Source organism: Pteropus medius, unplaced genomic scaffold (genome assembly GCF_902729225.1).
Source record: "Pteropus medius unplaced genomic scaffold, Ma_sr-lr_union100, whole genome shotgun sequence".
Taxonomy (NCBI): domain Eukaryota; kingdom Metazoa; phylum Chordata; class Mammalia; order Chiroptera; family Pteropodidae; genus Pteropus; species Pteropus medius.
The window spans coordinates 583,974-611,533 of record NW_024344240.1 but is presented as its reverse complement, the minus strand read 5'-3'; the positions used below and the strand labels follow the sequence as shown (position 1 = coordinate 611,533).

At 41.7% G+C, this 27,560-nt stretch overlaps 1 protein-coding gene across 1 annotated transcript; it reads left to right on the top strand.

Annotated features, from left to right (window-relative positions):
* The first annotated feature begins 3,105 nt into the window (after positions 1-3,105).
* Positions 3,106-27,455, top strand: RIMKLA (ribosomal modification protein rimK like family member A). The gene is made up of 5 exons (XM_039868838.1): positions 3,106-3,405; positions 17,650-17,880; positions 19,329-19,415; positions 24,428-24,631; positions 26,954-27,455. The coding sequence occupies exons 1-5, from the start codon at positions 3,243-3,245 to the stop codon at positions 27,442-27,444; spliced, it is 1,176 nt and encodes a 391-aa protein (XP_039724772.1). The 5' UTR covers positions 3,106-3,242; the 3' UTR covers positions 27,445-27,455.
* The last annotated feature ends 105 nt before the right edge of the window (positions 27,456-27,560 follow it).

Genomic DNA, 27,560 nt, shown 5'->3' with positions numbered 1-27,560 from the left:
TTGGTTAGAGCCCAAGACATTCATTAGTCCACATTTTACTGGTGGTTGGGGTCAACAGTGGTTGAAAGGTCACATATGTGCTGCTTTTGCTCCCCATTGCCTTCTGAGTAGGTTCTGCCCAGTCTCCATTCAGGACACAACTAGATGAGTAAAGCTGGTCTGCTTTGCAAACTTGATCTTTCTGCCTATGTGTGCTAGTCCTAAAATTAAGAGGGCAGAGGGGGAGCAGGAAATAATAAAGCTTCACTTCAGCCTTAAACCTAAGCCATGTGATTCAACTCAGTCTTCTGACAGAGTTCTGGTCAAGAAGTTATTGAGTGCTAGTGCAGCTATGAATAAAATGATCCTTTAGTTTCTATTCCAATTTCTTTCTTGTGTTTAGTTCCCTTGGGAACCCTAGGGAGAGAAGAGATGATCAGTAGAGCAGGATTTGGCTATTTCTGGTCCTCAGTTGTGGTAGACTATATTGTTGGTCATAACATTTCATAAATTTCTGCTGCCCTTCCTGGGGAAGGATTATAATTCCCTACCCCACTGATGTCAGACTTGGCCAGGTAATCTTGTTCTGACCAGGAATATGTGACCATGAATGACTTAACATGTATAGGTTCCAGGCAGAAGCGTTAAGAGCCAGTGTGTGATTCATCATGACCACTACTCCTCTTCCACGAGACCAACATTGTTCTAGATAAAGGTTGTTCTATCGTCTTGGGTCCCAGCATAAAGACAACCTAGAATACAGCCAAGCATACCTTCAATGAACATGTATGGTGTTTTGAGAAATAAAACTTTGTTATAAACCACTTTAGAATCACTTGTTACTGCAGCTCAACTAGCTTAATCTGACTGATATATTTACTTTATTACCATCTGAATCAAACACCATTGTTTGCCCTCTCAATAACTATTCTCCCTTCATTCTGCCTAAGAGAACTCCGATTTTGCCTAGGTATTCACCTAACTCTACATGCATTTTGAGGAGGGATCCTAATTTTCAGCCACAGGGAGCGAATCATAATTAAGCCATTTATGATGGTTTCTTACTCCTTCCTGGTGACTACTTTAGATATGGGAGAGTGTGGAAAGTCTGCTTGAGGGCTCCTGAGACAAGATTTCCTTGCTAATAAAAAGAGACACATGGGAAGAAACAGTCTCTCCACTTCTGCCGGACAATGGGTGTATGCATGTGTCAGCTAGAATTGTGGCAGACATTTTTAACTATGAGGAGCACTGGCCTAAGGATGTCAGAGTGAAAAGATGGAAAGAACCTGGGTCCCTGATAATGTTATTGAGCTGTTAAATGAACTGCCTCTAAAGTTGACCTCCCCTTAGATTTCTTGTTACATGAGATAATATGTTTTCCTTATTGTTTAAGACATATGAATGGAGGAAAAAAGAATGAGTTTAGCTTTAGGGACATTGAGCAGGACAGCATCATTTTATATTGGTGAAGCTCAAAAGATGTCAGGGTTAAATTTGAATTTGGAAGTCATCTATGGAGAAATATTACATAAAGTAATACATTTTAGAAAATAATTCTATGCCTGAGATAGTACCTCTGTGCTTGAGGAATTTGGGTACTATAACAAAACGTTACCCTCTTAACTATGTCATTGTCTCACCTCCTCGCTTATCACCTTCCTAGAAAAGAGAGATCAGGGGTGGTAGCAGCTTCCTAGAGAGGAAGAGCAGATGGTGAGGAAGTGCTTATAACATCTGGATCCTCAGGTCCTGATCTCCTCAAGCCTGGGTTTTGGGGATCTCGGTAGCCATTTGAACATGACTTAAACATTCTAGCCTGTGTAGATGACTATGAAAATGGGTTATAAGCAACTTCTAAATTTACTGACTCTTACATACAAATTGTTGTTCCAGGAAATTATGGTTCTGATCATCTTATAGACGTCCTATGTATGATACTACAGAAGCCCAGTAGGAAGCATTAGGGTCAAGAAAATATACACCATGGAATGTCCAGGAAATGGTCCATGGATAGACTCTCTAGTGTCCAAATTGATGTGTTAGCAGAGAGTTTTGAAAGTTACTAATTCATAGGACACTAGGTTACTGTTACTTTACGAAAATATATTGAGGCAGGGTGGTATTTACTTGAGACATCTTACCCTATTTCTAAGTTGTCATTACTGGGCTTGCCTTGAAATTGCCCTTGATTCTCTAAACCAAAAATAAAAAGGACATATCTTAATGAGTTGAAAGAGCAAATGCAATCTCCAAAGATGGCTAACTTCAGTATTGCAGTTATTTAAAATGGAAAATCTGGCTTCAAACATTGTTGTTTGCAGAATCTGCAATTGGCTAGGATCAAGGATAGTGTTTAAAGATGACTCGGTTGTATGGCCTGAGGGGGAAGACCAGCCACTGGTCCATCTGACTCAAAGGAGTTTTAGATCCGTTTTCATCATGCTGAGGTTCTACAGGCCCAGAACCGCTGCTAACTAGAAGGTGTACAGTGTAAGGAAATCTGAGCCCCTGAGCAATGTACCTTCTAACTAACTACCTAAATCGAGACGGCTAAAATCCAACTCCCCACAACCCTCATCTCCAGCTCCAGACCAGAATTTGGGCAGAGGTTCCAAGGCCAGGGTCTAACTGGGGCCTAGCCAGGTGACCTTCGCCAGGCTCCGGAGTCCCCCTTGGGACGTCCCTGAGGCCCTGCCCAGGCTATGTAGGGGGCCACCGTTGACCCCGGCCCCGATGCTCGCGACCGCCTTTGGGACGCATCCCGCTGCCTGCTGCGCACCACTGGCGGGTCAGCCTGGACACCCCTCCACCCCACCGGCCGCCGCCCCGGCCCCTCCCGCTCCCGCCGCCCCACCCCGGCCAGCACGCCACGCCCACCGGGGGGTCCAGGGCAGAGATGCCTTCCCTCAGCCTCGCAGTCGCGCGCCCGTGGCTCCCGGGTTCCCGGGGCCTCAAGTCCTGCCCGGATCCCCTCCCCCGACAGCCGCAGGCCCCCGGCCCCGCCGCCCCTCCCCGGCGCCGCCGGCCGAGGCCGCCTCTGCAGCTGGCCGCGCGGCCGGCCCGCGCCCGCCGCCGCGCGCTGATTGGCTGTCCGGGGTCGGCGGCGGCGTTCAGTGGCCGGCAGATTCGCTGGGTCAGGGCTGCAGAGGCGCCTGGCGCACCGGCGGGAGCGGAGCCGCGGCGCGCGCTCGCCCGCCTGCCAGAGCCAGTGGTCCGGGGAGCCCAGGGGGTCCGCGCCGGGCGCCGCCGTCCTGGCCGCCATGTGCTCCCAGCTCTGGTTCCTGACGGACCGGCGCATCCGTGAGGACTACCCGCAGGTGCAGATCCTGCGCGCCCTCCGGCAGCGCTGCTCCGAGCAGGACGTGCGCTTCCGGGCGGTGCTCATGGACCAGATCGCCGTCACCGTAGTCGGCGGCCACCTCGGTGAGCGAGAAGGGCCCTGGGAGGGCGGGGGAGCGCGCCGGGGTCCCAGAGAACAGGCTGGTGGGCGCGCGCCCCCGGGCCTCCCCCTGCCAAGTCTCGTTTGGGTCCCCCAAACCAGCCACTTTCCCCCGCGAGACCTCTTTGGGTTGGAGAAAGCCCCTAACCTTGAGAGCTTCCTTTGATCACCACCATCTGCCCTGAGGCCAAGATTTCAGAATAGGAGTTAATTTACTTAGGAGACTTTGTTTTAGGAGGAACTGGAATTTACCTGAAGCCGCCTGGAGGTCCGAGGAAAATCAAACTGCTAACCCCAAATTTGCAAATTCTGCTTGCATCGATACTCTGTCAGTTTAAATTTATAGAAACCCACGTTAAATTTACAAAATTGCCATTACGATGAGTGTTTTTAAAAGTTTTCCGGGTGCGTAAGCATCAGTAGTGCACTACCTAGAATATCATTCCCAAACTAGGAACCTACATTTGGGGAGACATCGGAGAAAGACTGGAGTCACCTCTTGACAGTGAAATGGGAGAATAGACCCTTGATGGGTTTTCTTTATACTCATCCTCTGCCCCTAAAATTGTTGAATTCTGATTCCAAAAATGCCAAGATTTCAGGTACAGACCATTCTGACCTCACTTATTTCTCCACTGCTATGTCTAAGAGACTTTTTGGGGTGAGGCATGGTTATTATCTGTGACCCTTACTTCCAAAGGTTAATTATGTCTTTAGATATTTTAAATTATTCTTAATAGAAGCACTCTCTGACTTAGGAATCCACGGTTTAGGAAATTCTCTCTGACTTGCAGCCTCTGCTGGAGATATCCAGCCACTCCTGGGGGAGGGGTCTGGGCCCAATTCAGGGTGTTTCATATTATTTCAACCATATCTGCTTTAGTAAGCTTGTAATTTGTTACTTCTCTTTGATGAGGGAACGGTATTCCAAGTTCTGAACAGGCTACTTACAAATGAGATTTTGAATATGACCTGTTTCTAAGTGGAATGTATCTGTTGTGGATGTTTCATCCAAAAATTTATCTAAACCCTTCATAAGTGATATAAGATTATATAGCCTATTGGAGAAATGCACTACAAACATTAGGCGTCTTACATTTAGTCTAAAACAGATTCTGTCAACCGCAAGGGTACCATCTCTATCCTTGACTTGCTAAAACTCTCAGTTAATGCAGAACTAAATTCCTGAACAGGGAATCTGCGGACTTGGATTCTTATTACAGCTTGGCTGCTAACAAGTATCTTGGCTTTGCCTTGGCCAAGTCACTTTGTGTCTTTGAGTCTCAGGTTTCTCGTTTATAAAACCAAGGGCTAATGTTCCTCCATCTCTAAATTCTGTGTTTCAGTACCATACTTAAATGGGATAATGTTATGTTTTACTGATCTAGATCTAGATCTAGCGTAGACATCTTTCCAGCCCCAGGATCAGTTTGTTTGCTCTTCATTTTATTTACTTTTTTTACAGCTTACAAAGATGACTTTTTTGAGATATACTAAGCAAAATTTCACATTATATTCCTGTTGGAGACCCATCACACATGCTGTGGAAGAGCGGGGAAGAACTCTCTGTTTTGTATCTAAAACCCCATTTTAAAGAGTCTGCCTCAGAAAAAGAAAATTAAATTTTAGTGCAGCAGGAAACATTTAAACCCTTTTGTTTAGTGTCTAAAATTTTACTGAATTCATGTGTGAATGTATCTGTCAATTCATGAACCAGGAGTTACTTATTTTTAAACTACCAAAAAATCTACATAGTTATTTGTCTGGTCAGTGGAGAAATTGAAAAACGTTATTTTTTGATGCATTTTTTTTTATTTTTTGCTAATTCACAGATAGCCACATACATATGACAGCACGCAAAATAAACCTAATAGATCGTTGTTTCTGCCACTGAAAGCAGTCAAAAGATTTATTTGTTGCGAGGTGAATTAAAGCATAGGGAAGTTCCCTGAGAAGAGTGAGCTCGTTTATTTTGTTCAGTGCTGTAATAGTGACTAGAATAGCTCCTTGTACATAATAGGCACTCAAATATTTTTGAATGAATAAAGATTGTGGGCTCTATTTCCCAATTTCTTCTGTAGTCAAACTATAGAAAACCCTTGGCAATTTGCTAAGCTAGAATATGCCACTGAAAAAATAAATCTCTAGAATTTACTGGCTTTGAAATACAGAAATAGATAGTTATAATGATATCAATACTGTTTCCCATTTGAGAATTATAGAATGCGAGAGCTGGGAAGGACTCTGAGATCATCCATCCTAACCCCTTCATTTTAAATAAGAAGAACCTGATGCTCAAAGAGATTAAATGGCTTGCCTCAGTGCCATCCAGCTAGTTAGCAGCAAACCCACAGTTAAAAACCTGATGCCCTAATTCTCAGCCCAGTGATGTGGAATAAGTATGCTTTGGGACATCTGCAACCTATAGTGCCTTTCTCAGTAGATATGGAATTGAACTGAATTGAATTAAATTGAAGCTAGACAGTGACTTTGCAAAGTAATTTTATGTTTAGCAAGCAAAGGTACCACCTTTACAGTCTTCATACCTTCCTTCCTTTCTGTTTCTTCTTAAGATTGGTGAAGGAGTAGATGAAAAAGTCAGTTTGGGACAGGTATGGGCAGTGCTTCAAGCAGTTGCTTAAATTCTTTTCTGAGTTGCTCTGTGGAGATTGCTGGGAGCCCAGATCCAGAGATAAGAATTTCAGTTTGTATCTGGAAATTGGATTCAGACCAGAGATGAAAATTTTGGATTTAAAGACTGTAGTTATTTTAGAGATAATACAAGTAAACTGAAAATGCTATGGAAATGCAAAGTTTTATGATTATTATTTTTAACCCAGTGATCTACCTCCCCAGCACAGATTCGGATGAGGAGACTACTGGGAAAAGTGGAATGACCTTCAGGTGACTGAAGCAATCCTGTAGAAAACACTTGCCCTTCACCTTTTTGCTGGATGTACCATTAAGAGCATCATATCCATCTCTATTTCCTTCTTAGAAAACACAAGTTCTTCATTCATTCATTCATTCAACAAATATTTATGAATTATTCTCAACCTCAGAATAAGATGGTAGTGAATATGGCGCCAAAATGCGCATAATAATAGTTAAAGCAAAATATATGTACTGTTTATTATGCTCTAGGCACATGAGGTCTAGGTTCTTTTTACATATTAACTCTTATAAACATCAATAAGAGTGTCTGGCCTGCCAGTAAGGACCAATACTCAGTAATTCTGGTTTCAGCAGAACCAGAATTTGTTTCCACTCCACTCCATACATCAACCTACACTGACTTCACCCTGCCCCTTGCACTGAAATTCCCTCTGCCTGAGATGCCTGTCTTGTCCAGCTCCCTCTCACATGGTAAACTTTTATTCATCCTTTATTTCCAGCTCAAGTCAGTCATCTCTATAAAGTCTTGAACTCCCTACTCTGCCCCCAAGCACTCTTCCATCTGCTGCCAAAAAACATTGCATATACCTTTAAAAATAGCATTCATCGTATTTTATTATAATTTATCTATTTACAGTTTATCTTCTCTTTTTCTCTAAATGATGGAGGATTCCTCAAATGTATGTTCCATAACGGTACACAGTAGGTCTTCAGTTAATGTCGTGAAGTGCCATATGGGTTAATTTGAATATATGAGACTTTTATTGCAATTAGCTTCTGTGTTTGAGAAATCATGATTGGATGTGCAAATGTTTTTGTAATGAGCCATTATATGAGGACAGTCATTTGTGCAAATTAAGTTGTTTGGCCACCCACAGATCTTTATGATTAACTGTCCCCCAAAACAGGTATAGTCACAAACTCAAGGACAGATACCAAGACAGAAAAAAATGAATCTGACCTGGAAATGAGGGTGTGTTATAGTTTGTCTCAGGATCAGAATGATTCAGCATTCCTTTACTTTCAGAGCTAAAATGTGGTAACCATATGGCAATTTCTAGTCACGTTCTTTAAATTAAGGTGTTCTGGGTACTCTTACATGGTTCTTTGCAGTAATCAGATGAGTAATAATCAAGGGGAATCCTAATTAAATTTATATGAGGAAATAGTCTTATTGCAGCCTTCTAAAAGACAACAGAGGCCTCATGGAGAAAGGATGGACTCCCATTACTGAGCAAGAAGACACTAGCAGTAAAGGGTACCATTCTAACCTTTGTGCATAGAGGTTGATCTTTAACCTCAGTCTCTGCTAAAGGCCTGTAATCCTGTAATCCAAAGGCCTGACATCCTGTAATCCAAATAAACCAGGCCTGACATCCTGTAATCCAAATAAACCACCATACAGCAGTATTGGAAAGGTGAGAGAATGGGTGGAAGCAACTACCATTTAATGTTTGCAAATTGACTTGAGCACTGAATGGATACACTTTACCCCATGGGTCCACGTTTACATCTGTGGGCTGACCTCAAGGACTGAGGATGGGTTGGGTGTGTATTTTATGTGTACATTTCTAACCGTAGTTTGTGTTGGGAAGAGTTCTAGAACCAGTAGATTGAGATCCTTAGTGGATCTCAAAGCCCTACTTATAAATTTCTGAACCATTTGTTGTTTCTACCATGAAATTTCCACCAAATTTGTTCGGATCACCTAGTGGAAGGGGTATAGCCATCATGACAGAGGTCCATGTCATCCCCATCCTTCAACACCTCCTTGTTACACCCCTTACTAGCAGGGAGTACACTGACATCTAGGTACATCAGTGAACCTCACCTCACTCCAGCCCCTCTCTGGCCACCTTCCCTGAGAGACTTCACCATAATTAGAGTTTATATTGTTTTAATAAAAGCCTATAACACATCTGAAATTCTCAATCTATTTCTATGTGAACCTTCACTATTAAAAAGTAACTCAAGGCTCCACTCTGAGAAAGTAATAAATTTCAGTTACTTTGCATTAAGGAAATAACAGGAATAATGGTTCTTCATTCCTTTAACTCTGTTATTAATACTTTAATATCTTCTAGGTGTCTTATTCTTCACAACAATCCTATTCATTTATTTCATTCAACAAATATTAATACTTACTTTGTGCCAGGCACATGCTAGGGACTGGAGATATAATGGAGAGTAAGAACAGACTCAGTCTTCACCCTCATTATTATGATTTGATTCATTCATTTGGTCAACAAATATCTATCGACTACCTATACTGTCTAAGATACTGTTCTAGGCACCAGAACAAAAGTGGCAAAATCCCTGCCTCTCAAGGAGATTACATGCTAGATGGGGGAGATAGAATACAAACAAGAAAAGTAACATATATAGTATGTTGGTGGAAAGGGCTAAGGAGGAAAAAAAAAAACAGGGAAGGGGGATAGCATGTTCCTGGAGGTGGAGGAGGGGATTGCCATTTTAGATAGGGTGGCTAGGGTGGTCCTCACCCAGGTGATGTTCAAGTAAAAACCTGAAGGAGATGAAGAAGCAGAGCATTTAGATATCTGGGACTAGACAGTTTAGGGAAGAGGGAATAGCAAGGAGACCAGTGTGGCTGGAGCAAGGCAAGCACTAGAAGAGGAGGTTGGAGGGGTGGGTGTGCAGAAGGAGCAGATATGTACGCCTTGTGGGTCATGGAAGGACTTTGACACTGGATGAGCTGGGAATCCATTGAGGGTTTGAGCAGAGGCGTGACATGACCTGCCCTATGTGCACAGGGTCATTCTAGACACGGTGTTAAAAATAGACTGATGGCAGCAGGGGCAGAAGCAGGGAGATCACTTAGGAAGCTTTTGCTACAATTCAGGTGAGGGATGATGATTGTTGGACTGGAAGCGTTTCAGGGGAGGAGGTGAAAAGTGACTGGATTTCGGATATAATTTGAAGACAAGGTTGTCAGGATTTGCCTACTAAGTCAGATGTTGGGTGAGAAGGAAAGACTAGTCAAGGTGGACTCCCACATGTTTGGCCTGAGCAGCTGGAAGAATAAAGTTTGCCATTTCCTCATATGGAAGGGCGTGAGAGGAGTCGGTATGGGCAGGTGGTGGGGATCAGGACTCCATCTGTGACACCCATTAAACATCCAAGTGGAAGTGCCAAGTAGGCAGTTTAGCATATTGATTGGGATCCAGGAGAAAGCCTTGGCCTGAAGATATCAAAAGTAGGAGCATCTTCTGAAACCCATCAAGGGAGTGACTATGGATTGAAAAGAAAAGAGGCCCAAGGACTGAGCTCTGGGGCACTTCATTGTTTAGTGGTCACGGAGAAGAGGAGGAACCAAGAAATAATCCTGAATAAAAGAAAGGAAGAAATCCAGAGAGTCTGGTATCCCAGAAGTCAAGTCCAGAAGATATTTCAAGAAGGCGATGTGATCAGACTGTGTCAAATGTTGCTGATAGAGCAAGTAAGATGAGGAATAAGAATCGACCATTGGATTGAGTAATGTGGGTTTTGCTTTGTGACCCTGATCAGAAGAGTTTGAGTGAAGTGGTGGAAACAGTGAATATACCCAGTCTAGGAGTTTTGTTATAAAAGGAGGGTGAGAAATGGGTTCATAGCTTGCCATAGACTTAAATGTGTCCCCTCCCAAATTTATATATTGAAACACTAACCACCAATATGATATTTGGAGGTGGGTCCTTCTGTAGGAAATGAGGTTTAGATGAGGTCATGAGGATGAGGTTATGGGATTAGAGCACTTAGAAGAAGAGACCAGAGAGTTTGCTTTCTCTGCCATGAAAGGATACAGTAAGAAGGCAACAGTCTGCAAACCAGGAAGAAGGCTCTTACCAGAACCCAACGACGCTGGCACCCTGATATCAGACTTCTAGTCTCCAGGACTATAAGAAGTAAATGTCTGTTGTTTAAGCCACCCAGTCTATAGCACTTCGTTATAGCAGCCTGAGTCGACTGACACGTTGTCCAAAGGGAAGATGGGTTAAAGAGGCTTTTCTTGCAGAAGTGAGAAAAACAGCATGTTGTATCTGGTGTGAGTGATCCAACAGGAGAGAGAAATTGGTGATATCGGAGAGAAAGGTGAATTGCTGGAGCAGTGCCTTAAGTGAGCTAGAGGGGTTGGGATCTGTTGCATATTTCAAGGGGTTGGCCTAAGTGAGGAGCAAGGACACTTCAGCCATTATAATAAGAGAGAAGGTACCCTGTATGACACAGGTGCATGTAGATGTGATAGTGGGAGCTTATGGAGAAGTTCTTTTCTGATTGCTCTTGTTTTTCTCATTGAAACAGGAAGATGAGTATAAGAAGATGGTAGGAAGTAGTGAAAGTTTGAGGCAAGAAGAGAAATTGTGAAACAGTTGTCTACGGTTGTGGGAGAGTGAATGGACTAGGAAAATATAATGTTTGCCAGGCAGCAATAAAGATGCCTTTGGAACCAGTCAGCGGGTTTGTGTATTTTTCTCCAGACAGGTTCCACCGCACAGGAGAGCACACAGAGTAGGCAGAGAGTTGGATCAGTCTAACCAGGGTTGTGGTTTGGCTAAGCAAGAAACGGATGCAAGGGTTTGAGATTTTATGTTATGGTGCTTGTCTATGGAATTTAAATAGGGTAAGAGGGGAAGTGAGGGTGTGAAGGTGGTGAGGGACAGTGAAAAGATGGGGGATCCATGAATGGTAGTTGCCGGTGGGATTGAAGTATGGCTGGAGTTAGGGTACTAGAGGGAGTAAGATGAAAAAATAGGAAACAGTGTTTGGAGATTGGAGTTATGATGAGTGCATAAAGTCTAGAATTTAACTGGGAGGAGTGGCTGAGGTGGGTGGTGGTCAAGATCCTTGGAGGAGAAGAGGTCAAGAAACTGAGGCCTGGGCACTGGAAGAATTCTCCATACAGATACTGAAATCACCAATATCTATGACAGCAGGGGAGAGTCAATGAGTTAGGACCTAAAGCTTCAAGGACAGAGGGGAGTGACTGTGGTTCTTAGGTGACTTGCATAAGTGAGATGATGGGCAGTCTGATGAGAGTCAGGCTGGGTGTTTTAGGGGAGCCATTATGGAAGCCATAATGAGGACCAAAGAGCACATCTCTCCTGCCTCTCGGCCTAGTAGTCCCAGGTGCGAGATGGACAAAACAGCCACAACTAGGGAGAGTTGTTGGGGAAGCACTGTCACTGGGGAGAGCTGGGTTCCCTGGGACTCAGAAAAACAAGGTGAAGGGAACGCTCACTAAAAATGTTGGGGGTGGGGCATTAGCTACCCATCAGGTCCCTGAGGGCACAGCGGAGATGGGAAGGACTGGAAGGTGGGAGTAGAAAAGGCAAAGTCAGAGCCAGGTGGGCTTCACAGTCCAGGGAAGTAAAATGGCCTAAGAAACTGGGATCTTGGGTGACTGATATGAAAGGGATGAAGGGCTTAATGAGATTTGTCTTCATGATTACGAGAAAGATTGTGTTGGTGAGGTGGGGAGGTGATTCTTAAAATCAAGTGATATTGTGTGTCTCACTCACACATCTCAACCCCCATCTCTAGCCCTTAAGATGGGGCCAGCAGAGGGGAAGGAGGAAGGTTTCCAGGTTCTGGGACCCTTCCATTTCACAGATGAGGAAACTGAGACCCCGAGAGAGATTTGTATCTTGTCAACTGGGACCCTTCCATTTTATAGAAAGGGAAAACAGACTCAGAGAGATTTTTGTGTCTTGCCAAGCTGTTAGATGACAGCAAGGAATTTCATCGAGTCTCTGACTTGGAGACCAGTACTTATCCCCTCTGCCATAATTGCCTTTCATTTCATGTCACCTCAACTTCTTGAAATGCTTTTGCAAATAAGTTAGCCCTGAGATGTTCCTGAAGTCTGTGCTTATGAGATGCCATGCCGTTCTTATCGATTTGTTTCTGAGAGGTAGGCATTATGCATTTATTAGTTTTACACATTTCTTCTGAGCTCAGAGGCACCATGAGTCAACATCTCTTTTCTGAAACTTTCCTTGGTTCTCCCTCTAAAATAATCACCTAACTGCTCCCTTCTCCCTTGCTGTCAGTGTATTCTGATCTATATGCCTCCTAGAGCACTTCTCATGTGGCGTTATAATAGGTCACCTCTTCTCCCCACCTCCTGTCCAAACCAGATTGACAACTCTTCTTAATACCCAGGTGCTCTGCACAGAGCATCAATGGCAGTAATCACAGGGATGTGCTGTCCTTCTTACAATCAAGTGATATTGTGTGTTTCACTCACACATCTCAACCCCCATCCCTAACCCTTAAGATGGTGCCTGTTCCCTAGCTGTCATTGGCCCTTCCCTGCCCCATTTGATGGCACTGGGGCTCCACTTCTAACCATCAGCATCTGAATCCGTCTGAGGGCTTTTCCCTGTCATAGGAAACTACTTCACCCATACATGCATGGCGAGCCAGAAGAACCAGGGTTTTGACACCATGCCCCTGGAGCAGCCCTCAACCAAAGACTGAATTGGTGTATAAAAATCATAGCTCACTAGATCCCTTGCCCCTTGGGTGGAGTAACTGAGGCACGTGCACCGAGCCATTTCTTGTGCAGCAGGATGAAGCCCCAGTTGCTGAGGTGGTTGCTCACTTGATAAGACCCTTTATTGCCTTGTTCCCTTCTCTACTCCCCTACTGGTGTTTCCTGATTGTACCACCCTAGTAATAAACCTTTTGCATGAGAATCCTTGTTTCTGAGAGTGCTCCTGGGGAAACCCAAACTAACACTAGACTTAGTTGGTGCTAAGTAAATATTGGCTGAATGAATGCCTGAAACAATGTGTGTTGAGCGAGTGAATGAATGAATATTTAAATTGTGTCTATATCTTTCTCCGAAAGGAGACTAAAAGCTCCTGGTAGGCAAAGACTACATGGTTCATCTTTGTATTCCTGCTTAATAGTGTGTCTGACTCATCCCAACAGTTCAGTAAAGGTTACATTAAATTAAATAACCTCAAAATAGCAGTTGATAGAAAGAGAAAGTGGCCACATAACTGACTGTGGGTTTTAATGAGGTGGGGGTGAGATTTCTTTGGGCATTGTAACAAAGAACTTTAAAAGGGAAAGAAGGAGCGGCGATGGCATCTACTTGTTAAGAATAAAAATAACTTACTTACGAGAAAAGTAATTTCCTTATGAGAAAATGCTGACGGGCGGGTAGAAAGAAACCAGGGAAAACCAGAGTGAGATGAGCCAGATCCTGTTTCTGATGACACATCTTTCTCATAACACAGCAAGATAATGTGAAACCCTTTATGGATTATCCACTTACTTTATTTATATTATTGATTCCTTTGTGACAACTTTTAGAGCTTCACTACCAGCCACTGTTGTTACCTGATCTTGCTAATATATAATGGTTTGAAAAGCCGCCATAACAGCTTCTTGCTTCCTCTCATGCTACAGCATCCTACTATTTTCTATTTCTGCTGCTTGCTTTGTACATGAGGGTTTTTTCTAGCATCCTAGAAACCAGTTTCTTTTGTGAAGCTAAGGACATATATGTGTGTGCACGTAAGTGAGAGCTGAGTGTACGCGGGTTGGGAGGGTGGTGACCTGTTATGCATCGCTTACGTGAAAACGCAAAGACTTTTACAGTTAGAGCTATTGCAGGGATCCATGTTACAAGACACATTTAATTTAAATGAGATAATATATGTGAAAGTTCTTAGCAAAGTACCTAAAATACAACAGGTGCTCAATAAAAATGCTAGCCAAATTCAGGTCTGAATGACTACACCTTTGATTATTCATGCTGCTGCTTCCTTCTGTTGATGTGAATGATTAAGAATGGTTTTTAATTTTTAGAACTCTACTTTCCAATAAAGATTTTATTATTTTTAAAGCTATTTCTATATATTATAAAAGTGCATTTCTTTGCTGTTGTACATACAAATACAGAAGTCTAGTTTTATAGAATTAACTTAGTTTAGCCTGATATATAGGTTAGAAAAAAACAGGCTCAGTTCTTTAGGGAAAGTGACTTATTTTTCTATCTTGTTTTTAATACATTAAAATACTTCTAATTATAAATAGTAGAGAGCTTTAAAGGAAATCAGAACATAATTACCCATGAAAATAGATTATTCTTTTTAGAAGTAATACGGAGAAAATATTGTTGTGGTTTCAAAAAGTCGATTTAGACTAGGTTGGCTGTTGGTCACTGTACTAACCAGTTTAGGGTCTGATCTTTTTCACTGTCTTACTGACCTGTTTGGGAACAGAGTGATCATTTTAGTTAAAAAAAAAAAAAAAAAGTAGTTCGAAGCTAAACAGTAAACCTCAAGCCCGATCTCAGAGTCTGGTAGACCCCAATACCCCCGAAGCAATTCAGTCCCTTTCCCCTGCCCTTCTTCCTAGGTCAAGGTGATGGCCAAGAGCAGTAGGACACTGAAGCTAATGAAATCCCTTGTGGTTTGAGGGCATGAGCCTTTCATTGTTGAGGGGTTTCCTTCCATTCACTTGACAGCCAAGCAGAACCCTACTCTCCCTGATGTCTTGCATCAGCTCTTCATTCCCTTGGCTTGAAGTCTGTAGGTTAAAGTCCAACCTGTATTGTTTATCAGATCCTGTCCTAAGGAGAGATATTAAGGAAGGGAGGGAGAGAGATTACTTAAGTGGTCGAAGGTCTCAGAATTCACTGACAGATTTGCCAAGGGCCAGCCTTAAATCTAAGTTGTTCTTGGCCATGTCTGTGTAGAACTGCTGTCTCCGCTGAAGCCACAGTGAGTGGCAGCCTCTCGTCTACTACTTCTAGAAAAGGTGACTTAGACTACATTTAGGTAGCAGAGAATGGGGATGAATAGAGGCCAAATGAATTTGCCCATAGCAAGAATGCTGGAGCCGTGTCAGTAGGCAGAGAAGTAACTGGTTGTGTGTGCACTATATCCCTTAGCCTGTCACGTCCCTCTCTGCACAGAGCTGGACAGCCAGCACCTGTCTAACTGCTTGGTAGAGCCTTTTCAGCTACACTTTAACCCATTCCATTCTTCATTTATTAAAGGCTTCAGTTGGAATGAGCCAGGCCCTAAGATTTACCTTTGGAGAAGAGAAATGAAGTCCTGGTAAGACTTCCTAGGTTTATGTGAATCTGCTTGTTGAGGCTGAGCTGTCTCTGTCCACTTGTGGTTGGTATTTCCAGAAATGATTGAATATTTTTCTTCGCATTTTGAAGTGTAACTGTTTGTCTGTGGTCTTGTGTTGGGATTTAAAAGCCAGACGTTTCTGCTGCTTCTCATTTCTCTAGGTCACTTTTCTGTTGCAAAGCCATTTTTCTCATCAGGTAGTACAAATCTCCATCAATTGTCCTACCTTGCTTAGTAGAATGTCTGTGCAATGATAATGCCAACGCCTTACATATGTATAGCATTTTGTAGTTTAAAAGCATTTTTACATATATTATCTCATTGTTGTCCTGGGCTGTTGCTTTTTCCCTAAGTGTTCTGTATTTACTCACCATTTGCACCAACTTGAATACTTTTCTTTCTTCTGTCAATTTTGAGTATGCTATTCAGGCTTGCTTTTTCTCCTTTTGTATTATTTTCTGCAGAAGCTATAAGTGACAAAGGAAAAGACATATGTGAGATACTGTTTTCTGATGGCGAAGTAAGGATAACTTGAATGTTCTTTATAAATGATCCCTGAAAATTATGTTCCAGTGCCTTGGGTTCACAGCATCAGCAGAAGTACTAAAAACAATTTATCTTAATGATTACAACTACTCCATTTTTTTAAATTGGTAAAATATCCCCTACAATGAGGGAAAACTGCAAGTTAGACTCATACGGTAGTTTTGTGGGGTTTTTGTTTGTTTGCTTCTGTTTTGTTTTGTTTTGTTTTGTTTTGTTTTGTTTTGCTTAGAGTTTTTGTATTAACATTATTTATGCCCCAGTGGAGAAATAGTAATTTCACAAATACCTTTTGTTTTCTTGGAATTATATGTACAGTATATCACTTAGGAAGTAGAAGTGTGGTTATTCTGAAACTGTGTTTCAAAGCTTTCCTTAGAGCATTTTGAAACTCCTTTAAGATTCACTAAAGCAGACCAAGGTATTCCCTGAACTCACTTCTCATTACCCTGCCAATCCTATTTCATGTCTGCAATAGTCCATCCCCGGATGCTGGGTACACCATAGATGCCTAGGTAACTACTTACAGTAATACAAATCAGAGGATATCGGGGTTGAAAGAGACTAACTAAGCAGGTTGCTGTAAGCTTATCTGACCCTCACATTCCTTCTGTGCCATCCTCAGGTGACCAGTGAGCCTCGGCGCATTCCATCATAAGGCAGTGGAAAAGTGTCCCTGTTTTTTGAGCCCAAATCTGTCTTCCTGTAGCTTCTGTATATATCAACAAACAGCAAGTGCCTCTCAAGCACCAGGCACTGTTCTAGGGGCTGGGGATACAGGAGTGAACAGACAAAGTAATGTTCATGAATAGCTTTATCTCTTGGTGTTATAGAAGACAAGCCAAATAGTTCTTCATGGACGCCCTACAGATACTTGAAGACTGTACTCCTGTTCCTCTGAGTCCTCACTTCAAGCTGATACTCTTAGTTCCTCCAGTGTAATACAAATTCAAGTCCCTTTGCTATATGAATCAATTGTCTTTGGATGCATTCTAGTTTTCTTTAATGTTGACTTGATTTTTAGTAGATTGATTTTTTTAAACTTTTTGTTGTTTTGAAGCTAATGTGTATTTGGAGACATTTTGGAAAATACAGATAAGTATAAAATAGATAATCACCTATAATCCTATTACCCTCTGTTAAAATATTGGTATATTTCCTTTTAGGCTTTTCTAACTCGTATTTATAATTTTGTATCCTGTTTTTTTCACTTGACATTAATATTTTTGCATTCATTATAGCCATACAAATCATTTAAGTGGTTACATAATATTTCAGATAGACTTTTAAAGGTTAAGTCATAAAAGAGTAGTAAGGATTCCTTAAGTGAGCTGTAGTGCTTCCTTTTCATTAAGTATCCAGCCTCCTAAGCCACTATACTTCGAGTAATACTAGTACTATATGGAAGGAAGATGCTGGACTGTATTATCTCCTGTGGATTCTTCTAACATGGATTATTCTTGATATGCTACCTTTTTGTTTCCTCTGTTCATTCGTTTGTGTTTCTTCATAATCATACTCTGCCCATTTGTTTGGAGTATAGGGTTGACTGTAGCTTTCTTGTTACAGCAGGATATCCAAGTGCCATCAAGGCTATCTTCCTGCTAGGTTCAGTCTTGAGGAATCTGTTGGAACCAGTTCTGGTGGGACTAGACAATAGCAAGCACAGAGTTTACATTTGTCCTTCAATTATAGGCCTACAGCTGAACCAGAAGGCACTCACCACTTTCCCAGATGTCGTGCTCGTTCGGGTATCCACACCCTCAATGCAATCGGACAGTGACATCACGGTCCTGCGACACCTAGAGAAGTTGGGCTGCCGCTTAGTCAACCGCCCACAGAGCATTTTAAACTGCATCAACAAATTCTGGACATTCCAAGAGCTGGCTGGACATGGGGTCCCCATGCCAGACACCTTCTCCTATGGTGAGTGTCTTCGAAATGGGGGTGGAGCTTATCTTTACAAACCAGCTATATCTCTATGTTTTCTTTTCCCAGAAGCCCTCAAGTATCTTATTGGTTTTCAATATGGAGCTATTCATCTTAGTTGTTCCAGCACCTTGAGTCTTTATCATGGTCGTTCCTTCTGTCTGAAATGCCTTTGTTGCTTTCTCTCTGTAATTTGTTCATTAAATATGTATCTGGTACACGCTACATGCCAACCACCATACTAGGCACAAGGCAATAGCAGTAAGTTAAGAGTCCTGCTCTCAAGGCATTCTCAGTTCCTCAGAGGCAGAGGACAGCAAGTAAACAGGCAAGTTCAGTGCAGTGCAAAGTGGGAAGGGAATACAAAGGAGAGATCCTAATGAATTTAGAAAATATTGAGGAAGACTTCCCAAAAGAAATAATATCTAAGCTAAACTGAAGTTACCCAGCTAAAGCAAGGGCGGCAGGGGAGAAGTCTAAGTAGAAAGAAGAAAATAGACCTAAAGGCAAGAGAGAATATGACCAATTGGTGATATTTTGAGTAATTTGTAGAACCTAAATGGAGATAGAGTTAAGATATAAGGCTGGAAAGATAAACAGTAGCTATAGACAGTAAACGAAGGAGAATTAGGGTTAATCCTGAGACTAACAGAAAGTTAGTGGAGGTCTTTAAGGAAGGATGTGGCCTGATCAAGTTCAGAATATCACTTTGACTACACTGTGGAGAAAGAATTAGACAGAGGCAAAGTAGAGACAAAATTTGTAGTAGCAGTCTTTTAAAACAATTCAAAAGAGAAATGATGGTGTAAATTAAGGTGGCCATGGTAAGTATAAGGATAAGTGAACAGATTCAGGAATTATAAAGGAAATAGAGATAATAGGACATGATGATTAATGGAATAGGAGTAGTATGGAGAGGAATTAAGAGGGACTCTGGTTTCTGGCTTGGGCAATCAGATGTGAAAGCTCACTGAGACTAGAAACATAGGAGAGGAGAAACAGATTTGTGGGCAAGGGGTGAGGGATTATCGGGGAGAGATAATTTCAATTTGGGACACCCTTCCACACTCAAGAGAGGGGCTTATATGGGGTGTGTACACCGCCGGATAGGAATCTCGGGAGCCGTCTTAGAATTCTGCCTGCTGCAGCCATTTTAAGGGGAAAAACACTTGCCCTGCCTATGGATTGTGATGAGGATTACATGAACTAGAGCATGTGAAGCCTTTACCACCTAGAAGTCCTTGATAAATGTTGATTTCCTTATCTCTCTGCTCCCATCTTTCGTATTACTGGTACACAATGTATGTGTATCAGACTGAATGGGTTCGAATTGCTTTAATTAGAGACATGAGACCTTGAAACAATTCCCACAGAGAATACCTGTTGGGTCCACCATTCCCCGACCATCAGTCTTACCTTCACTGACTTTCACCTTTTCTTGGCAGGTGGGCATGAAGACTTTTCAAAAATGATTGATGAGGCTGAACCCCTGGGCTACCCGGTCGTGGTGAAGAGCACACGAGGACACCAGGGTCAGTGCTGCTTCCCCTGGGCTTCCGTGAGGGCTGCAGCTTTGCCATGACAAGACCCTCATCAGGCATGGCAGAAGCACTGTTTGGAGAAACGGAGCTTCCCCTTGGGGAGCTCGCTGTGCAGTCCTTACCTCTGTCCCCTCCTCTCTGTCCCCACTGTCCTTGCTTTCATCAGACCCTTCAACTCCCTTCCCTGGACTATGACAATAGACCCCTGACCTGACTCTGATTTTTCTAATTCCACTGCCAATACACTTTTGTTATTTTTTTAAGAGTAATTTCTCCGAAAGCAGTCTATTCTCATCACTCCCTTGTTGGAAAAGACCTCCCAAGAGCCTGTGTTGCTTATTAAACAAAGTTTATATTCCATATCTTGGCACTAAAGGCCCTGGACGGACAGCCATCACCTTCCTTTGCACTTTCTCTGGCCATGCGGCCCTCCCTGATCCACTCCAGACTACTTCTCTTTCACCACCGAGGCCGGACCTTTGCTGAGAATGCCATCTTCCTCTGCCCTCTAGTGAACTTCTGCTCATCCTTTAAAGCCAGCTCCAGATGTCATTTCTATTCCTTCCACATCCCGGCCTCCCTCCCTCTCTCCCAGACAAAGTTAATTGCTCTTCCCTCTGTGTTTTCATAGCACTTTGTTCCTGCCTCTGGCACAGTACTACACTTTATGACAGTTACAGGTTTTGTGCCTTTTCTCCTTCTTAACTGTGAGCTGCTCAGGGGTGGGAACCAGGTCCTGCACATCTTTATCTCTGCAAGACCTACTACATGCTCAGTGCATAGTAGGGACTCAGTCAGTGTTGAGAGGAGAGATGCAACAGAAAGCAGTCCTTCTGCAATATGTGAGTGGGTACCTCGTGATGATACCCAGATGGCATACTTAATTGTTCCGGGCATCTGGAGTGAAAGGAGGTACCTAAATGGACACATAAGGAACAATTCTTGAGATGCAGGGACTGTGCAGCGGAAGTGAACGAGGCACAATGATCACTCTCAAGGAGCTCCAGTATGAAAGGGGTAAAGATTGTTGCATTGCAGGGCAGTGACCACAGTGGCAGGCATGTCCAGATGCACGCTTGAGCTAAACAGAGGGTGGGGCCAACTCTGCCATGAGGCAGGGAAAGTTTCATTGGAAAAGGAGACTTAAGTCGAAGTGTGGAATTTGAACTGGAGGAAGTGAGTCAAGCAAACAAACAATAGGTGTGAGCAAAGCAACTTGTGAGCCTAGAGGGGTCCTGTTGAAGAGCAAGAGAAATGAGTAGGGGGCGGGGGGCAAGATGGAGCTCTTAATACTATTCAGATATACTACAGTCCTCAAATTCAGCTTCTCCCAACTAAATTTACTTATTGTGGTAAAATATACATAACAAAATTCAACTAATATTTATTGAGCGCCTACAAAGTGCCAGGTACTATTCTAGGCTCTGCGGATACAGAAAGGGACAAAACAAAATTCCTGCCTTCAAAGAGCTCACGTTGTAGAAAGGTAAAACAGACAATAAACAGAATGTAAATAGAAGACATAGTCATTTTAAACATTTTAAAAATTGAGATATAATTCATATAACAAAGAATTCACTATTTTAAAGTGTACAACTCAGTGGACTTTAGCATATTCACTGTTGTATATATGTTAACTAACTTCATATATGTTATCTAACTTCAAGGCGTTTCCATCACACCCCCTCAAAAAAACCCCATACCTGTTAGGGATCGATTTCAATCACCCTTCCCCCTAGTCCCTGACAATTATTAAAATCTACTTTATGTTTATATGGATTTGCCTATTTTGGGCATTTCATATCCATGAATCATACAATATATGCCCTTTTATGTCTTTCTTGTTCGACTTAGCATAATGTTTTCAAGGGTTGTCCATATTATAGGATATATTAGTACTTTGTCTCTTTATGACTCAGTAATATGTATGGATATACTACATTTTGTTCATCTATTTATTAGTTGATGGACATTTGGGATTTTTTCTACTTTGTGTCTATTATGAATAATGCTATTTTGAACATTTTCGTACAGGTTTTTGTGTGAACATACATTTTCATTTCTTTTGGGTATATACCCAAGAGTAGACTGCTGGGTCTTATGGTAATTCATTATATATTTAACTTCAGAGAAACCGCCAAACTGTTTTCTACATCAGTTATGCCATTTTCCATTCCCACCAGCAATGTATGAAGGTTCCAATTTCTCCACATTCTCAACTTTTATGTTACTTATTCATTAATTTTTTTTTTTGTATTTTGTTTTATTATAGCCATCTTAGTGGGTGTAATGTAGTATCTTACTGTGGTTTTGATTTATATTTCCCTAATGACTAATGATGTTGAACATCTTTTCATGTGCTTATTGGCCATTTGTATATCTTCTTTGAAGAAATGTGTATTGATCCTTTGCCCATTTTGCAATTGGATTGTTTGTCTTTTCATTGTTGCTTTTTATGAATTCTCTATATTTTTTGGCTATTACACCCTTATCAGAGATATAATTTAAACATGTTTTTTTCCCCACTCTTTAGGTTGTCTTTTCACTTTTTTGGTAGTACCCTTTGATACACAAAAGTTTTTGATTGTGTTGAAATCCAATCTATTTTTCCCTTTGGTTACTTGTGCTTTTGATATCATTTTATGCTTGCCTAATCCAAAGTCACACAGATTTATATCTATATGTCCTTCTAAGAGATTTCTAGTTTTGGCCCTTACATTTGGGTTTTCAATCCATTTCGAGTTAAATTTTGTATAAAGTGTGATGTAGGAATCCAACTTTATTCTTTTGCATGGGGATATCCAGTTTTCCCAGTATCATTTATTAAAGAAACTGTTCCTTCCCCCATTGAATTCTCTTGGAACTCTTGTCAAAAATTAATTGATTTTTGCGTGAGGGTTTATTCTGGGCTCTCGATTCTATTCCTTTGATCTCTGTGTCTATCCTTATGACAGGGCACATTATCTTGATTACTGTAACTTTGTAATAAGTTTTGAAATTGGAAAGTGTGAGTCCTCCAACTTAGTCCATTTTCAAGGTTGTATTGGCTATTTGAGGGGTCCCTTGCATTTCCATATGAATTTCCATAGATTAGCTTGTCAATTTCTGTAAAAAAGGAAGTTGGAATTTTGGTAGGGAATATATTAAATCTGTAAATCAATTTGAGGAGTATTTCATCTTAACAGTTATTAAGTCTTCCGATCCCTAAACATGGGTTGTCTTCAATCATGTTTTGTAGTTTTTGGTGTATAAGTATTGTACCTCTTCGGTTAAATTTATTTCTAATTTTTTTATTCCTTTTGATACTAATATAAATAGAATTGTGTCCTTAATTTCATTTTCAGATTATTCATTGTTTGTGTAACATTTCTTAAGGAAATGGGTAGGGAGTAAACCAAGTGACAATAGTTATTAGACTCTAGCATATGGAAATAAATTTAAAGAAGGCAGTAGACTAGTATAGCCTATGCCTTTGAGAAAGTGACTAATCTTGTGGACCCATATTTTCCTCATCTGTAATGCAAAAATAACTATCTTTGTCCTAATGGCTACTATTAAACTGTAAACAAAATAACAAAAAAAAAGTGATTGGCACATAGTAGATTATTAACTAATCTTGGTGCCCTCCACTGCCCCCTCTTTTTAACTCCTTGCCTTAAAACTGTAGCTCTTTTATTAACTGCAAATTAAAGCTCCATGCTAGATCCTCGGTGCCAGGAACCATAGAAATAAGTCTCTATCTCTAGCCCCCATCTCTGCTTAAAATCTTACTTAATATCCAGAGAACCCCCAGTGCCTGCGACTGAATTCTAGCCATCTGTTGCCAGGTGCCAGATCTCCTGGTGCCAAATGTCCAATAATTGAGACATGTTTTAGAGATATGTTTCCAGTCTTACATGCCATTAGAGAATGATGTCCATCACTCTTTTTATTAAGAGTTCAGAAAGGTCCCACTTCTTTTAAGATGGTGACACAAATCTTAGGAAAACCATCTCTTTGTCCCATACTTGTAAACAAGAATGCTCAGCCTGGGTATGTTCGTGTCAGATTTGCAGAGCAAACCTATCAGGAACCCCATTGGATCTCTTAGCTAATATGCAAATGGAAAGCAGATGCCAGATAATTCCAAAAGCATAAGTGATTCAAGCAGAAAATAATTTGAAGTTAAAATGGAATACTTTCTCAAGAAATTAATACGAGTATACATCATTTATTTTAGAATGAATAGGTATAGCCACATAATCAGTTACTTATGTTTAAAAGGAAGAAGAGTGACAGGAGATTTGACTTTGAGTGGCAAACACACAAATGCAATATGCAAATGATGTATTAATGAATTGTACATTTGAAACCTATAGAATTTTATTAACCCCAGTGATTTTTTTTGTCACCCCAGTGAATTTAAATAAAAGAATGAATGAGTGAATGAAAGGAGGAAGGATGTCTGTCAGGGGCTCCCTCTTCGAACTCCCATAGCATTTTGCATGGACCTCTCAGTGCCAAATCACGTTGTGTGGTGTTACCTCTTTTGGATCTCTCTCCATCTATTTTGGAATTTCTCTAAAGTGTGTTCAGCTAATTATGGTCTGTAAATATTGATTGACAACTGCTTTGTGCATCGAGCCCAGTATAAGGTTTGGTGGATTTAAAAAAATGAGTTAGACATGGACACTACAAAATCAGCATCCTCAGGGTGATAGGAAACGCTGTTTGGGAAGTGAATTGACTAGATCCTTAGGATTTTATTTTGACCCCTTCTCTGTATTTCTTAAATACATTATTATTTCATTTTGAAAAAGAGTGAGAGTGATGATAAAGAGAGGGTCAACATTATTAAGAGAAAATAAGGCCCAATAGCCATTTGATAGAGAAATGGAAGGGACTGAAGTGAGGCAAGTTCAGAAAGAATTGGTGACTGTTTGGGACAGGGAGACAGAATGGCAAGGACAGGGTCCAGAGGCTTCTCGAACTACTTCTTGTGTACTTTGTCTTTCTTCTTAAAGGAAAAGCTGTGTTCCTTGCAAGAGATAAACATCACCTCTCAGACATCTGCCATCTGATCCGCCATGATGTGCCGTACCTGTTCCAGAAGTATGTGAAGGAGTCACATGGAAAAGATATTCGGGTGGTGGTGGTCGGCGGCCAGGTTATAGGCTCTATGCTTCGCTGCTCCACGGATGGACGGATGCAAAGCAACTGCTCTCTCGGTAAGGTATAAAAGCTCAGAGTCCATTTGTTGGTCACGGGAGGCCAGCAGGATTTTTCATTAGGATGTTTGGACCTATTCAGTAAACATGTACCAATTTCTCCTATCTTGTCAGACCCTCTGCTAGGCACCAGGATCACAGATAAGAATTAGAAATAGGTCCCTACTTTTAGCAGCAACCAGTCCAGGAGGGGGACAGGTGGGTATAAGCTCTATGACAGAGTCAGGCCAGGGGTGTCAGAGCACGGAGGTTTGAAACCCGATCCTGTAGGTGTTAGGATTTAGCACCCAGGTTTAAACAAGGGAGTGATGTGAGGATCCATGTTTGAGGAAAACTGACATCTGGTTGGAGGATGGATTGAAGACATAAGATGGGAGGCAGGGAGACAAGTTTGGCAGCTGCTCTAAGAGCTCAGTCAAGAAATAGCAAAGGTCTGGGGGTGGCTCCATAGTGTAGTGGTTAGCACTTCTGCTTTACATGCAGAAGGTCCTGGGTTCGCACCCCACGTGGAACAATGGACCATACTCCAGGTTCCCCCGTGCCCCCGCTACCCCGCACCTCCCTGATACCTCCCCATACCTCCATCCCCTGCCAAGCCAAGCGTGCAAAGAGCGCGTGGGAGGAGATGCCCTGCCTTCAGAGATACAGTTCTTAAGGGGAGATGGCAGCATCTGTAGGTCAAGGGTGGAAGTTGGGGGTGGCATTAAAAAGGGAGAAAAAAATAAAAGAAATAGTGAAAGTCTAAAGTAAGGCAATGGCAGGAAACAGAGCATATTCTGCTTTTACATTATAATTGAAAATTGTGTTTTTCTTATATGTATGATGTTATTAGAAAGATACAGTTTATCTTTGAGTCAAATGCCTAACCCCATCCCATGAACACACTGATAAAGTTTGTTTTCTGTTTTGATGAATGGAGATGTTCAGGAAGGATGTAAATTCTCTTCCCCATTACAGAAAGCTATCGTCAACTTCATTAACTGAATTTGTATGTTGGTAATATGAAAAAAATACGTATCATTATTATTTCGTAAATCGCCAGGTGAGAGTACCCAGTCTAGTGACTAAGAAAGAGGTTGAAACACTGATTTCGTCCTTCCTTCGTTAATACTGGTTGAGCAGTTTCCACAAGTGGACTCTATGGTAGATAAGAAAGTCCTTGCCCTCGGGTAATTTATGGTCCAGTAAAAGAGAAGACACATAAACAGATCATTGTAAGATATTGCGATAAAGTGGTACAGTAGAGGCAAATTCTAAGTTCAGGTTGACACAGTTCTGTGTACCTAACATATTTTCTCCTTTAATTTTCACTATAATCATGTGTATAGTGCCACACTATTGAACTTTATGTGTTACTATTTTGTCTTTTTTACTCACCTTAAAGAATCCATTCTCTAACAAGGAACCACATGGTTTTGTAATTTATCCATGTTACTCTTCTTGCTGAGCTGTTTTTATAGCCTTTTCCTTATACAATATAATAAACGAGGAAAGGACAGTGTTAAGGTAAAGGTGTGAGTTACTGGACCTGAGAATACAAGTCTTAAGTCTTTCCAGGGAGACAATTAAATCTGAAGCCTTAGCTTTTTAACAAGTAAAGACAGTCAGACTCTGTCCTTGACACAGGCTTTTGTCTCACAAACCTCTCCATCTCGCTCTTCTTAAAAAATAATCTTAATTTTTTTTTAATTATAAAAGGAATATATTCTCCAAGTAGAAAATTTGGAAAATACAGCAAAATCAAATGAAAACATTTTATCATTAATCCCAACATCTTGAAACAACTGATGTTAACATTTTGGTTTTGTTCTTTCCAGCCTTTTTTCCTGATATTATCTTTTTGCATAGTTATGATTATGTAGTCTTTAATCCTTCATATTTTCTCATGGGATCACAAACTCTGAGCATTATTATTAATGGTTATAAAATATGTTGTTTTCCTCTATTGTGAGATATTTAGGTTATAATTTTTCATTTGACAAATATTTATCGAGTACCTACGATGTTCCAGGCACAGTGATTTTTCAGTATGTTAAATAACTCCGCTGTCAACATCTGTCTGCATGAAGCCCTTTTTTCTATTGCATAAGATTATTTCCTTAGTGGCAGAATGACTGGGTCAGAGGATATAAGCATTTTTAAGACCGGATAAGAAATGACCATATCGTTTTCCCAAAGGGTCCTGATTTCCATGCAGACCTTTTGTGAGTAAGAAAATGCCCTCCTTCTGCCCTTCCTCAGCATTCTCTCTTCTCCTCCTTGAAGGGTCGTTGACTTGTTAGTGTCTGATGTCACTGTTACATCACTGTGCTTTCCCCACAGGTGGCGTGGGCGTCATGTGCCCGCTGACAGAACAAGGCAAGCAGTTGGCTATTCAGGTGTCCAACATACTGGGCATGGACTTCTGCGGCATTGATCTCCTCATCATGGACGATGGCTCCTTTGTAGTGTGTGAGGCAAACGCCAACGTTGGTTTCCTCGCCTTCGACCAGGCATGCAACTTAGACGTGGGTGGGATCATTGCAGACTATGCCATGTCCTTGCTGCCAAGTAGGCAGACTGGGAAGGTGGCTGTCCTCCCAGGACTGTCTAGTCCCAGGGAGAAGATAGAGCCAGATGGCTGTGCTTCAGCTCAGGTTGTTGCAGAGAACATCTACACCATCAACAGTGGGTCTACCTCCAGTGAGAGTGAGCCTGAACTGGGCGAGGTCCGGGATTCCTCGGCAAGCACCACAGGGCCCCCGCCGCCCACGCTGCCCGAACCCAGCTACAACATCAACAGCAGGATTGCTTCCGAATTAAAACTTAAGTGAATTCTTGCCTTTTTTTTGGCGAAGATGATTAAACCAACTCTACTTTTGCTTTCCTAGTATTTTGAGGTGAGGTGTCTGGGCATTGGATCATCGTCAGGATTTCATTTGCACAGAAA